Source organism: Garra rufa, chromosome 14 (genome assembly GCF_049309525.1).
Source record: "Garra rufa chromosome 14, GarRuf1.0, whole genome shotgun sequence".
NCBI lineage: Eukaryota > Metazoa > Chordata > Actinopteri > Cypriniformes > Cyprinidae > Garra > Garra rufa.
The window spans coordinates 2,592,292-2,607,622 of NC_133374.1; the positions used below are offsets into that span (position 1 = coordinate 2,592,292).

General features: G+C 37.2%; 1 protein-coding gene across 1 annotated transcript in view; it reads right to left on the minus strand.

Annotated features, from left to right (window-relative positions):
- The window catches only part of LOC141285226 (arf-GAP with Rho-GAP domain, ANK repeat and PH domain-containing protein 1), a 71,442-nt gene that overhangs the window by 13,902 nt on the left and 42,209 nt on the right, over positions 1 to 15,331 (minus strand). The window contains exons 3-7 of the mRNA XM_073818265.1: positions 6,747 to 6,862; positions 3,206 to 3,288; positions 3,001 to 3,107; positions 2,648 to 2,812; positions 371 to 440 (exon numbers count right to left, since the gene is read on the minus strand). Of these exons, the coding sequence (XP_073674366.1) occupies positions 371 to 440; positions 2,648 to 2,812; positions 3,001 to 3,107; positions 3,206 to 3,288; positions 6,747 to 6,862 (541 nt within the window). The remainder of the gene's footprint in view (positions 1 to 370; positions 441 to 2,647; positions 2,813 to 3,000; positions 3,108 to 3,205; positions 3,289 to 6,746; positions 6,863 to 15,331) is intronic.

A 15,331-nucleotide genomic window follows, 5' to 3' on the forward strand; every position in this document is an offset into this window, starting at 1 on the left:
GAAAAAACTCATGGCCTTTAAAAATATGGATTGTAATTGAAATCTATTGACACAAATAGATAAAGTGCTATAAAAGAAAGATTTAACAGTGTCTTTTGGATGTTTTCTTTCCACAACACAAATCATAAAAAACCAAAAAGCCTAAAATCTCGATCTTTACAGGTGCTTGAAAAAAACTGTTTTTGCCTGAGGTGTCTGCCCTTAAAGAGGGATGAAATGTTTATTTTTAAATGGATAAAATAACTATAACCTCCATTTGGATCATCTATTATTCATTTACTTTACCTGGCGTTCTATGTTTTAGTTAGGTATCGTATCAGAGTCTTTTCACATGCCATTAAGAGTGACACTATAAACCAATCAGAATCACCTTCTCAGTGTCGAAGTATCTCAGGTATTCAGTATCCAGTTTGACCCAGCGCCGCTGGTAGATCAGAGACCTGCACAAACATACACACACACAGTGGTTAAAGTAAATCAATCAGTAGAACTGAATCTCCATCACTAGAATCTGTAGCATCACATTTATTACCACAATAAATGTCATGTTTATTTACAGAGTGCTGTATTTACACTACTAAATGTGACCCTGGACCACAAAACCAGTCATAAGGTTAAATTTGACAAAACTGAGATGTATACATCATATGAAAGCTCAATAAATAAGCTTTCTATTGATGTATGGTTTGTTAGGATAGGACAATATTTGGTCGAGATACATCTATTTGAATATCTGAAATCTGAGGTTGCAAAAAAATCTAAATACTGAGAAAATCACCTTTAAAGTTGTCCAAATTAGGTTCTTAACAATGCATATTACTAATCAAAAATTACATTTTGATATGTTTACAGTAGGAATTTTACAAAAAATCTTCATGGAACATGATCTTTACTGAATTTCCTAATGATTTTTGGCATAAAAGAAAAATCAATAATTTTGACCCATGCAATGTATTTTTGGCTATTGCTACAAACATACCCCAGCGACTTAAGACTGGTTTTGTGGTCCAGGGTCACAAATGATCTTGCAGAAGTGTTCAAATAAATTCAGCTCTAAATATGTCTTCTAAATAATTACAAGTAGAGAAGGACAGAAATGTTCAATCACTAAGACGAGTTATAGAACTATAAAAAGGAATTGTTTCAGCTATAAAGTGATTTTGAGTCTGTGAACAAGAGTATTTAACTTACCCCACTGGCAGATCGTTTTGCTTATTCTGATCAAAGGTTTAGTTTTTCACTATTTTATTTTTTATTTTTTTAACTCCTCCTAGGTGGTTTGTCTGATTTTCACCAAAATTGGTTCAGATCATCTTTAGACCATGCTGGCAAGAAGTTATGGAATTCAAGTTGATGAGTCAAACTGTTCTCCAATAACGCACAAACGAATTCTACTAAAAAAAGCACATCAAAATGGATGTGAGGCTACATCTCTGCAACGGTTTGACGAATTGAGACCAAACGTGGTGTGTGTTATGACAAGCATGACCTGAGGCTACCTGCAGTGTTTTGGCGCAGCGCCGCCTAGTGGTCAGGAGATAGGAAAAAATGGCTATTTTTGCTTATAACGTCTGAATGGTTTGACCAAAAATCACAAAACTAGTCTCTAGATTCTGAGAAGAATGCATATCCAATTTTCCATGTCAGCTATTTAGAATTTTGTTGTAAAATGCTAAATTTTACAAACACATTGACAGTGCTAAAACTGTTTGTGGTCAAAAGTAAAAAAAAAAAAAAAAATGCTTAAACTTTTAAATGAACCTATTGTAATAAAACTGGTCTTGATATATTCCTTGGATAAACCTACTTTTTCAAACTCCTTCTAGACCATTAGTCCAATTTTTACCAAATTTCCCTCCGATCATCTTCAGAGCAAAAAATTATGGATTTCATGTCAATGTACAAAACGATTTTTGTTACGCGCATCAACGAATTTGCTGGGAAGATGCCATACTGCATCTGAGGCTGCATCTCTGCAAAGCTTTGAGATATTTGCACCAAACTTTGTATGTGCCATTGTCATTTCACACTGACTACACCACATACATTTGGTAACAGCGCCACCTATTGAGCAAGAGTGATAAACCATTCATTAACCATTAATAATGAAATTTCCAAAAATGCTAGTAACTTTTGATTGCATTGCCTATTGTAATGAAACTGGTCTCAAAATATTTCTTGGGTAACGCCAATAACAAACATACCAATTATTGGCCATAGTTGGCCAAACTTCCTGTCTGCTATTTTGATTAATGTTGAAAGCCTACTTTTTCATACTCCTCCATGACTATTGGTCCGATTTTCACCAAAATCGAGTCAGAACATCTTCAGACTGTGCTGACACAAAGTTATGGATTTTGTATTGATAGATGAAACCATTTTTGTATAGCAATGCAACAAATTTGAACCATGGTGCCAAAATAATGGCTTGGGCTATTGATCAAAAGTGATAACCCATTTGGACTAAAATCATCTTAAAATGGCTTTGATTACTTTAGCTGCTCTGATGCTATATTTTATACTTATGTTTAGGAATTCCAATTCAATTTAAGGAATCAGTTCGTTCAAATGAGTCATATAGATGAATCACTTCGAAAATCAGCTTCAAACGCCAGTGTGAAATAGAGTAACACACACACACACACACCCCTGAGGAGGATTCTTGTCCAGCCAGCCCATTTTAATAACTGGGACGCTGGTGGAGGCGAGGTCTTCCCGAGGGGGCGAAGCACTGACGTGGCCTGTGATTGGCAGGTAGATGCTGTTCTGAGAGCTGGAGATCGGAGCGAAATCTTCAATCCACGAACCCCGCCTGAGAGAGAAAGAGAGATGGGGGAGATCAGCAAAAGAGGGAAGTATTACATTATCACATTGCAACACGCCATGAACTTCTCAAATTGCCAAATCAACGTCAACGAACTAAATTTAACTTTACAATAACGATGCAGGAACATACACATTTGCGTAACTGCTGACAGGAGGAAAATAAAGGCGACTCACTTGACGGATACTGATTCGTAACAGTTGGTGTCATCGTCCAGGAGCTCGTCATCGCTGCACAGGCTGTCGTAACGGGATTTTGTCACCTTGGGAACCACCAAAGACATCTATTGGAGGAAGCAGCTGTCAATCATACAGTGTCTGACTCTATTGGACAATTCTGAGGTGTTGGGAATAAACAGTGTGTGAAAGGATCTTGACGCACCTTGTTGGCCATGTCTATGAGTTTAGCGTCTCTGCTGGGCTCACGCTCATCATATTCATCTGAACTTTCATCTGAACCCAACTCTACAGAGAGTCATGATGAACAGAATGAGATACATTTCAATACCTGATTCAACTCTTTCAAATGCTGTATGATGTAAGAAATACTCTCATTAAATAATATGACTGTCAATAATTAAGACATTTTTACACCAGACCAAATGTAGCTTTACGTCCATAAAAAGAAATAGGTGTGGCTGGCCACTCAAACTGGAGCTTGCCATTCTGACAAGATGTTTCGTCAAGGATGTATCTTCTATGACATGTTTTTGCAATAAGAATCTAGAATTCTTAGAATGAATAATTAATAATAATAAAAAAAGCATAATACTGATAAAAATGAAACTCCTATTAATAGTAAGTGTCCTATAGTAGCACTGATCTCATTCCCAGAAGGCACTGAGAAACAGGTTTGGTGTGAGACAGCGCTGATAAGAATATTGGCACTCCAAACATGAGCATCTCATCTGGTGATCTGGAAACTCTAAACGCCGCTAAAGGAAGAACAAACTCTGAGGACAAAAAGTCTAAGCTGCTGAACACAGGAACCAAACGGTAGAGTAACAAACACACACACACACACACACACACACACGTTTGTGTGGCTATCTTTGTGAAGACACTGCATAGACTTGCAATGAATTTCTTTTAGGTAAATAATATTTTCTGCCAGCTAACTCAACACCTACCTCTGAACTTCACAGAAACTTCAGCAGAACACTAGGATTTACATTACATTTACATTTATTCATTTAGCAGACACTTTTATCCAAAGCGACTTACAATTGGGAATACAACAAGTGATTTATCCTAAGGAGGCAGATCAACATAGGAAGTGCTCAAAAATACCATATATCAGGCGTTGTTAGAAGAGTACAGGCTAGAAAGGGAAGATCAAGAAAGAGATGTTTTACATCAACATCATCTAGTGGCTGAGCCTTTTTAACTAGTGACAACCAGTCAAATGTCCTCAAAGTAGGGACACACACTGATGCACACACTCACACGCATGCATACAGACACAATCAGGTACACTTACACACACACACACACACACACACACACACACACACACAAACATGCAAACACGTTAGCATGCACTTACACACACCACATGCTTGCAAGCTCACAATCATGTGTGCACACTCAAACACACACACGCACACTCAAGCACACGCATACACACAATCAAGCACACTAACAAACATGCACACACACACACACACACACACACACACACACACAAACACACACATGCACACACACACACAAACATGCGCTCACATACTCACACACACACACACGCACACGCACACGCACGCATGCACTCACATACTCACACGCACAAAATCACACACAAACAGTCATACATGCAAACACACACACACACACGCAATCATGCATGCATTTACAGACATAAACATGCACACACAACATGCTTGCAGGCTCACAATCATTTGCACGCACACTCAAGCACACGCATACACACAATCAAGCACACACACAAACATGCACACACACACACACACACACACACACACACACACACACACACACACAAACATGCGCTCACATACTCACACACACACACACACACACACACACACACACACACAAACATGCGCTCACATACTCACACACACACACACACACACACACAAACATGCGCTCACATACTCACACACACACACACACACACACACACACACACACAAACATGCGCTCACATACTCACACACACACACACACAAACATGTGCTCACATACTCACACACACACACACACACACACACACACAAACACACAAACATGCACACAACACATGCTCGCACACTCACAATCACTCACACAGTTTTAAGAGTTCCTACAGATCACTAAAAGCTGGTCTGACGAGATCCACAGTTCCAGCTGAGAAGATTTACACAGAGAAACAAAAGGCGAGGCCGCCAACAACAACAATGATAAAAACTACCAGGAATGTAATTTTGGTTCCGATTCCACTTAATCATTCCGCTTCCTCAATGACTCCTCCGAGACTTTAGAGGGAGCAAGAAAGGACTCAATCTGGAAAACTATTACAAGACTACTACTAGGCAGTTTCCAGGATGTTCTTGTGCTTGCTAGGGTGTTTCTAGGTGTCTGTTATGGTGTCAAAACACTGACCCAAGCAAACGCAGCCCAAACTTGTTGCTACACCCTGCTATGTCTTTCTCTCTTAAACTGAGACTGACCGCAGTGGCGAATAAACCACACACAGATGCATGAGAACTAGTAGCTACACTATGCTTCATCTTTAAGAGCAGCTTTGAGCTCATCTGCTCAAATAGCAGCTTTTCTACAATACTTCTCCTCTTAGAAAACCAATCCGCTGTGTAGAATGAGAAAGCCCCGCCCCCTGATTCCTTCACTGTAAGCAGGCTGTCAATCACACTCACTATTTAAAAAAAGTGGAACAAGCTCTTTGAAATGTCAACTTCCTATTCCTATATAAGAAACCGGCTCCTGTTACAAACACATCATTTAGTGCCTCATTTAAAGAGAGTTTAGTCAGGCTAGATTAAAGGATTAGTTCACTTTCATAACAACAATGCACAGATAATGTACTCGCCCCCTTGTCATCCAAGATTTTTCATTTTTCCTCAGTCGTAAAGAAATAGTTTTTTTGTTTTTTTTGAGGAAAACATTTCAGGATTCCTCTCTTTATAATGGATATGGATGGAGCCCCGAAGTTTGAACTTCCGAAATGCAGTTTAAATAGGCTCTAAACGATCCCAGTCGAGGAGGAAGGGTCTTATCTAGCGAAACGATCAAATTTATATACTTTTTAACCTCAAATGCTGGTCTTGTCTCATCTCTGCGCAGCTCATGCAGTTAGGGTACGTCTGAAAACTCCCATCTCGTTTATGTCTTCAATGTCAAAATCATCCTATAATGCGGTGTAAAGGGTGTTTGAGTTTCTTTGTATGTTCACTTTGTAAACACTGTCGGTACTTTTGCAGCGATCTAAGGTGATTTTGAAGTTAGGGAAGAAAACGAGACGGGAGTTTTTAGACGTACCCTAACTGCGTTTACCCCAATCACACAGACTTCGCATGAGCTGCGCAGAGATGAGACAAGACCAGCATTTGAGGTTAAAAAGTAGATAAATTGTCAATTTGTTTAGAAAATAACTGATCGTTTCACTAGATAAGACCCTTCCTCCTCGACTGGGATCGTTTAGAGCCTTTTGAAGCTGCTTTTCGGAAGTTCAAACTTTGGGGCGCCATCCATATCCATTATAAAGAGAGAATCCTGAAATGTTTTCCTCAAAAAAACAATTCTTTACGACTGAGGAAAGAAAGACATGAACATCTTGGATGACAAGAGGGTGAGTACATTATCTGTGCATTGTTGTTATGAAAGTGAACTACTCCTTTAACTGTTAATGAGATTAAAGTCATGTTTTCTTAAGTAGGATCTCACTCAGAGCAAACCGTACTCACTGTTTTTGAGAGGCGGCAGCGGGACGTCTCTCCTCTGGCTCTCGCTCTGAGGTCTGATGATCCGAGGCGGGATGTCTGGGACTCGATCGGCGTCTGACGGATCATCTGCAGGAGAGCTGGAGGAGCAGACAGAGGAAGACTCATCATTACTCAGATCAGAGGACAGTCTGCTGAACAGCCGACCGATCTTCTTCATTCCGTCGGAGGATTCCACGCTAACGACAAACAGATCGGAGCTCCATTCTGAGGCTGACAGAGAGAGAGAGATCAGGGCAGTGTGTCTCGGGTTCGTGTCGCTGCACGTCTATGAGTTCAGGAGCACCTGACGCAACAGGTTGAATAACAGCAGATAGAGATCGACCAACACACCTGCACTGACTCACTCCTCAGGTGAACACACTGACTGAAACAATCAATTTAAGTCACATAATAGTACAAATAATGATCACATGCATGTTAGCATAATGACTATAGAATTAACAATAACAAAAACAATGTGTAAGCTGCACCTGTAATTATTAAACACAAGTTGTGCGATGCTTAATTAGAGTATTAAACAGTATTATTTTTACTAGACTAGGGTGACCATATTTGTGACCCTGGAGCACAAAACCAGTCTTAAGTCGCTGGGGTAAGTTTGCAGCAATAGCCAAAAATACATTGCATGGGTCAAAATTATTGATTTTTCTTTTATGTCAAAAATCATTAGGATATTAAGTAAAGATCATGTTCCATGAATATTTTTTGTAATATTCCTACTATAAATATATCAAAATGTAATTTTTGATTAGTAATATGCATTGCTAAGAACTTAATTTGGACAACTTTAAAGGTGATTTTCTCAGTATTTTGATTTTTTTGCACCTTTAGATTCCAGATTTTCAAATAGTTGTATCTCGGCCAAATATTGTCCTGTCCTAACAAACCATACATCAGTGGAAAGCTTATTTATTGAGCTTTCATATGATGTATACATCTCAGTTTTGTGAAATTTAACCTTATGACTGGTTTTGTGGTCCAGGGTCACATTTTAGTTTTCAAAAAAGAGGACGTAGGATGTTGGGGGTCCTAGTTTTGGTATCAAAATATGTCATTTCCATACCAAAACTACATATTTTACAGTCACTGTTATAGAGATTGATCATAAACACAGCTAAAAAGCTTCCTACACTCTTAAAAATAAAGGTGCTTCACAATGCCATAGAAGAACCTTTTTTGTTACAATTGGTTCCATAAATTCATTTGTGAATTTTAGTGGCGAAAGAAGGTTTTTCAGATTATAAAAAGGTAAGAAAGAGATGGTTCTTTAAAGAACCTTTGACTGAATGGGTTTTAAAGCATCTTTATTTTTAAGAGTGTACCACAGTGGCCATCCTTCACAAAACTAATATCTACCACAGTTTTAATCACAGAATGCAAAATGTTTCAATACAAGCATTTGAGTCAAATGGAATGTATGCAATATTTCAAACTTTCAAAAAATCAACCCGCCGCAACCGTTTAAAATCAGCCCAATTCCGTGGAAAAAATGCGGATTTGGCAACCCTACATCCAACACGAACTGCATCCAAAGCGATTTAAATACTCCGCATATTGATAGCGACTCCATGCGCGAAAATTATATTCAATATTAGAATGTTTGCGGGAGACAACAGTCCTGCGCAAGGCTTTAATACAAAAACGGAGACAATGAATGGCGACTGTAGAAAGCAAAAGCCGAACCCCGGACATTTTGGGTGATTTAGGAATTTTTTTAAGTCCAAAAAGAGAACATGTCCGGGGAAAAGAGGACGTATGGTCACCCTAAACTAGACAAACTTTAAGTTGGCTTGAAAAAGACTGATCAGAAAGTGTGAAAAAGTTAAGTTTTTAAAAGTTTTAGAAATTGTAGAATTTTCAGTCCAAAAATGACTGAATTTTAAAGTAGTTTTAAAGCTTAAAGGATCCTGATGAGTTCTCTACAATCAGACATTGGTACAAACTGTTGTTTGGTCTGGCCAGAGGAGAACTGGTCCCCCGACTGAGCCTGGTTTCTCCCAAGGTTTTTTTCTCCATTTCTGTCACCTGTGGAGTTTTGGTTCCTTGCCGCTGTCGCCTCTGGCTTGCTTAGTTGGGGACGCTTTCCAGCGATATCGTATACTATTTGAACTGAACTGACGATGATATCACTGAATTCATTGATGAACTGCCTTTAACTGAAAATTGATTGTTACAATAATGCGTTACTTACACACTATTGTGCTGTTTAAATACTGTGCAGTTGCTTTGACACAATCTGTATTGTTAAAAGCGCTATATAAATAAAGGTGACTTGACTTGACTTAAAGCTCGAATGTTTTGAAGGCAATAGTCTGACAGATAGAAGGCTGGATAGCATGTTTTAACATTTTTCTTACTTATTTAATGTTACTAGCATGTAGCTAGCATGATTAGCAAGTTACTTACACGTTTCTAGTACGATTAGCATGTTTGTAACATGATTAACACGTCAATAACATGTTGTTAGGATCATTAACATGGTGTTAACATGTTTCTAACATGATTAGTATTTTATTAACATGATTAATAAGTTATTAGCATGCTACTAGTATGATTAGCATGCCGTTAGCATGTTTCTAAGTTGTTTTTAACATGTTTAACCGTTTACTAGCATGATTAGCATGTTGTTAGCACGTTTCTAGCATGTTTGTAACTTGATTTACCTGTCAACAGTGTTGCTAGCATGTTGATAACATGTTGTTAATGTCATTTACACGTTGCTAACATGTTGCTAGCATGATTAGCAAGGCACTAACATGTTTCTAGCATTAATAACAAGATATTAGCATGTCACTAGCATGATTGTAGTTGCTAGACTTGGATGGATGGACAAAAACAGCTATTTTAGATGATAATCTTTCACAATTTTGACTGTTTCTACTGTATTTTCGATCAAATAAATCCAGCCTTTGGTGAGCAGAAGAGAGTTCTTAAAAATCAGCTGGTAGTTTATTTGTCTGTTCTGACCTGTTCTAAATTATAAACACAACAGACAGTAAACAAACTGTAGACTCTTAAAAATAAAGGTTCTTTATTGGCATCAATGGTCCCACGAAGAACTTTGAACATCCATGGAATCTTTTAAATGCAGATTTTTAAAATGGTTATCAAAATGTTTCTTTGAGAGCCTTTCGCTTTGAGCAACCAAACATGGTTCTTCTAGCATCACTACAAAAACACCCTTTAGGAACTTTATTTTTAAGAGTGAAGCCTCAAGACAAACTCTGTGTAAATGTGAAGAAAGGCTGAAGTGGGCCACTTTCGACCGCTTTCTGACATTCGCTCCACTTTTACAGAGAATACAGGAATGGACAGGTTTATTTCAGTATCTGCGCAGCGTTTGTTGAACATTTATCGCAGTGGAAACACATTTCCTTATGTGTGTTAAAGATCAGGCCCGTGAGGACGGTCAAACAATGCCGTTTCCTGTGAGCAGCAGAGCAACTGACCGTCGGCTTTAACAAACAAAACATCTGCTAAATACTGATTTATGAATGAAGCCTTCGGTAGCATTTCAGCTCTGTACCTTCCACTGCATTTCGAAGTTGATCAAGCAATGTTTCACCAACACACAAAAGACTTTAGGAGACCTAGAGATGTTTAAAATCACTGATGAAATCCTGATGTTAAAGGACTTTTCCGTGTTGTTTGAACATTAATGTGTTGTCAGTTTGTGGACACAACCTCCCTACAATGATAAACATCCACCCAGTGGTATTTGTTTAATCTTTAAAAGTAATATACCCTTTTTAAAATCAGCTCATTCTTAGCTTTTTGTGGGTGTGACATCACACAGACAGAGGCCCCTCCCACAATAGTTGATTGACATGAGCGTCTTACCTTAGCCCCGCCCTCACTGAGCTGACACAGTCTCTGATCTCCATTGTGTTACTCAGATGCAGAGCGATTGAGGTGTTCTGTTGTTGGATGTAATAATGAACATAGACACTGAAGACGCAGAGGATTAATATTACTTTTGTTTTTGAAAGGAAAGGGCCGATCCCGATCTACATATGCGTCTATGTTTGTGCAAAACGTTCCTGATGCAGCTTCACTCACAGCAGAAGTGAGGTGAAGGGTTTTTTATGCATCTTTGCAAACAGCCTTTCTTAATAATGTGCTTGTTGGCAAGTTTCGCTGCTATTCGCAGCTAAAGTAAACATTACGTCTCATAATCTCAGAGCAGAGAGGGGCGGGGCGAGCAGAGCTCATTTGCATTTAAAGGGACCATGCAATAAAATGAGCTGATATTATTGCAGAGCTGATTTTGACAAGGTAAAAGGGTGTTTTTTTACAGTACTATTGAGAATTTCTAACCAAAGTATATTAGAGACTTTTCATTAAGACCCTAAAGAATTATATGAACTTGTGGAAAATGTGCATCCGATGACCCCTTTAAAGAATAACCGCTAATCAAAGAACAGCACAATGAACGCAGCAGAGACTCATTCGGTCTGATTCATTCTTCTCTTCTGCTTTCACATCCTCAATCCAACCAACAACAGCATTTAATCATCAAAAATACCACAATTTTTTCATCTTAGACTTTCTGGATCAGCTAAAAATATTTGTAATCATTTCACAGATTCAAGCTTATCTTTTCAAATAAGCAATAACAAACACATGCAGTGCTAATAAAACAAGTTTCCATGCATGTGAACACTGGAACACAAAACCAGTCTTAAGCAGCACAGGTATATTTGTAGCAATAGGCAAAAATTCATTGTATTTTGGATATTAAGTAAAGATCATGTTCTGTGAAAATATTTTGTAAATTTCCTACCATAAACATATCAAAACTTATTTTATGAATAGTAATATGCATTGCTAAGAACTTCATTTGGACAACTTTAAAGGTGATTTTATTTAGTGGAGACAGAAACGCTGTTTTTCGTGCACCTGTCAAGTTTGAGATTTTGAGATTTTTTTGAAAGTGTTTTTTCAGACTAGTGGAAAGAAAACATTCAAAAAACACTGTTAAGTCTTTCTTTTATAGCACTTTATCTATTTGTGTCAATAGATTTCAATTACAATACAGATTTTTAAATTCATATGAGTTTTTTCTCCTACACTGAGATATAAATCTGCACTTCAGCAGCACTTACACTTTGCATTTGTATTCCTGTCTATATCCTGACGGTTTTTACAGTGAGACTTGTTCATATAACATTAGCTTGATTTTATACATTTTATTCCCCAAAATACAAAAAAATAGTGTTTTCTGTCTGTTCTAAGTTTTTTCTGAATTATGTCATGACAAAATGACATAAAAAAAAAATCCCCTCTGTAAAAACATTTGACTCTAACATGTCAAAATAAATTAAACAAGAATTTTGAAACCAACTTCATCCAGTGTTTAGATTTTTGCACAAAAAAATGTATGCACATTAACACATATTTCATTAAATTTGCCTTATTTGCATATTTAAACCTAACATTTTAGACAACTTGTAATACAAAAAAATGTTTGCAATTATCAATGTAATTAATCAACTGGGTAAGTAAGGTGATAACTGTTATTTCACTTTTTTTACCCTATTCACCTGCTGTGTCTGGCCTTAATATTTAGATTTTTTTGCACCCCTAGATCCCAGACTTTTAAATAGTTTTAATATTCATCAATGGAAAGGTTATTTACTCAGCTTTCAGCTGTCGAATGTGTGACAGCAGCAGCTTTCATACGAACATCCATTTATAGAGCACAGACCGACTGAGAAGACTACAGTTTCACAAGTTCATGTGTCATTGTGAAAACAGAAATGACTGCGTTCTGATAGCATTGTGAAAACATCAGCAGAGCCTGTGACGAAGCGTTTGCAGCTCATCTGAACACTTCATCGGATGGAGTGATGGAAAACACAGCGATACTGGACTCTGGAGCAGCAGAAACCTCTCTATACTTACACTACACATGTAAAGCCAGATTAACCATGAACAGACAACTCAACTATATGATAGAATTCTAGACAATTGGACAAATGACATGTCCTTTATGACCTAATAACATGACCTTTAACCCTCAAAGACAGAGACAGCCGCCTGCCACTAAAATAACTATCGTTCTTAAATGTTTAATAACTTTTGAAGCGCTAATCCAATTTGAATGCTTTAAAAGTCATGTAAAGGTGATATCGCATTTGTCTCATTTTGATATCTAGAGGCTAGAGCCAATTTGACTGCATCATCAGATTTTGCCCAGCATTGATTTGTAAGATGAAACCAATGCATTTCGGTCCTCTGAGCCAAACAGGAACGATTGTTGATGCTTATTCGCACCCATGTGCCCAGATTGGTTCAAACTGTCATCTATTCAACCAATAAAGAGGTTTTGGTCTTTTGAACCAGCAATTAGAATGTTTCTTTAGAAATCTGAACAAATGCAATATGAAAGTGCGTCATGTGTGCATGAAAACAAACACAAAAGAACACATTTGCAAGACAGCACTTTTGAAAAAGCACAGAAATACTCACAACAGAGCACTTGTGGAAAACAAGGATGAAACAGCAGTACATATCAGATAAAGCACTGGAATTTAGGTTTTCGCGTCGAAAGGCGATGTCCGGGTAAAATCGATTCCAATGCAGACAACAGCCAACAGATCAATCCATTTGGTTGTTATCTTATATAACTAATTCTTATATGTGACCCTGGACCACAAAACCAGTCATAAGGTTAAATTTGACAAAACTGAGATATATACATCATATGAAAGGTCAATAAATAAGCTTTCTATTGATGTATGGTTTGTTATGATAGGACAATATTTGGGTCGAGATACATCTATTTGGAAATCTGGAATCTGAGGATGCAAAAAATCAAAATACTGAGAAAATCACCTTTAAAGTTGTCCAAATTAAGTTCTTAGCAATGCATATTACTAATCAAAAATTACATTTTGATATGTTTACAGTAGGAATTTAACAAAAAATCTTCATGGAACATGATCTTTACTTAATTTCCTAATGATTTTTGGCATAAAAGAAAAATCAATAATTTTGACCCATACAATGTATTTTTGGCTATTGCTACAAACATACCCCAGCGACTTAAGACTGGTTTTGTGGTCCAGGGTCACAAATGACATGTCCTTTATGACCTAATAACATGACCTTTAACCCTCAAAGACAGAGACAGCCGCCTGCCACTAAAAATAACTATCGTTCTTAAATGTTTAATAACTTTTGAAGCGCTAATCCAATTTGAATGCTTTAAAGGTCATGTAAAGCAGACGTTCTTTTTGGTGATATCGCATTTGTCTCATTTTGATATCTAGAGGCTAGAGCCAATTTGACTGCATCGTCAGATTTTGCCCAGCATTGATTTGTAAGATGAAACCAATGCATTTCAGTCCTCTGAGCCAAACAGGAACGATTGTTGATGCTTATTCGCACCCATGTGCCCAGATTGGTTCAAACTGTCATCTATTCAACCAATAAAGAGGTTTTGGTCTTTTGAACCAGCAATTAGCATGTTTCTTTAGAACAAATGCAACATGAAAGTGCGTCATGTGTGCATGAAAACAAACACAAAAGAACACATTTGCAAGACAGCACTTTTGAAAAAGCACAGAAATACTCACAACAGAGCACTTGTGGAAAACAAGGATGAAACAGCAGTACATATCAGATAAAGCACTGGAATTTAGGTTTTCACATCGAAAGGCGATGTCCGGGTAAAATCGATTCCAATGCAGACTACAGCCAACAGATCAATCCATTTGGTTGTTATATTATATAACTAATTCTTATATGTGACCCTGGACCACAAAACCAGTCATAAGGTTAAATTTGACAAAACTGAGATATATACATCATATGAAAGGTCAATAAATAAGCTTTCTATTGATGTATGGTTTGTTAGGATAGGACAATATTTGGTCGAGATACATCTATTTGGAAATCTGGAATCTGAGGGAGCAAAAAATCAAAATACTGAGAAAATCACCTTTAAAGTTGTCCAAATTAAGTTCTTAGCAATGCATATTACTAATCAAAAATTACATTTTGATATGTTTACAGTAGGAATTTAACAAAAAATCTTCATGGAACATCATCTTTACTTAATTTCCTAATGATTTTTGGCATAAAAGAAAAAACAATAATTTTGACCCATACAATGTATTTTTGGCTATTGCTACAAATAAACCCCAGCGACTTAAGACTGGTTTTGTGGTCCAGGGTCACATATAGTTTGTAAAGATTATTTGCACGGTTTCTTCTGTCGCAACCAGTATATTTGTCCCTCATTTTGTGTGTAGTTTGTGAATTTGTTTGTATTTTTGTTGCAAAAGACAAATTTTCATTTTCACCATGTGCTACAATGTTTGTGTTTGTTGTTCATACTCGGATTAAGCCGAATTAAGTTAAATCTACCTGAAAAAGTCACTTTTTAACTGTGGTAATATTGCAATAAATGGCTATAACTTGTTTGGGGAGTGTTATATGTAGACAACATTTTATTTGGAAGTGTAAAACACCTAAATACCATTTTCTAAAGAAAAAATGCACACTTTAAGAGAGCAGAGTTTTTGTTTGACTACACAGTG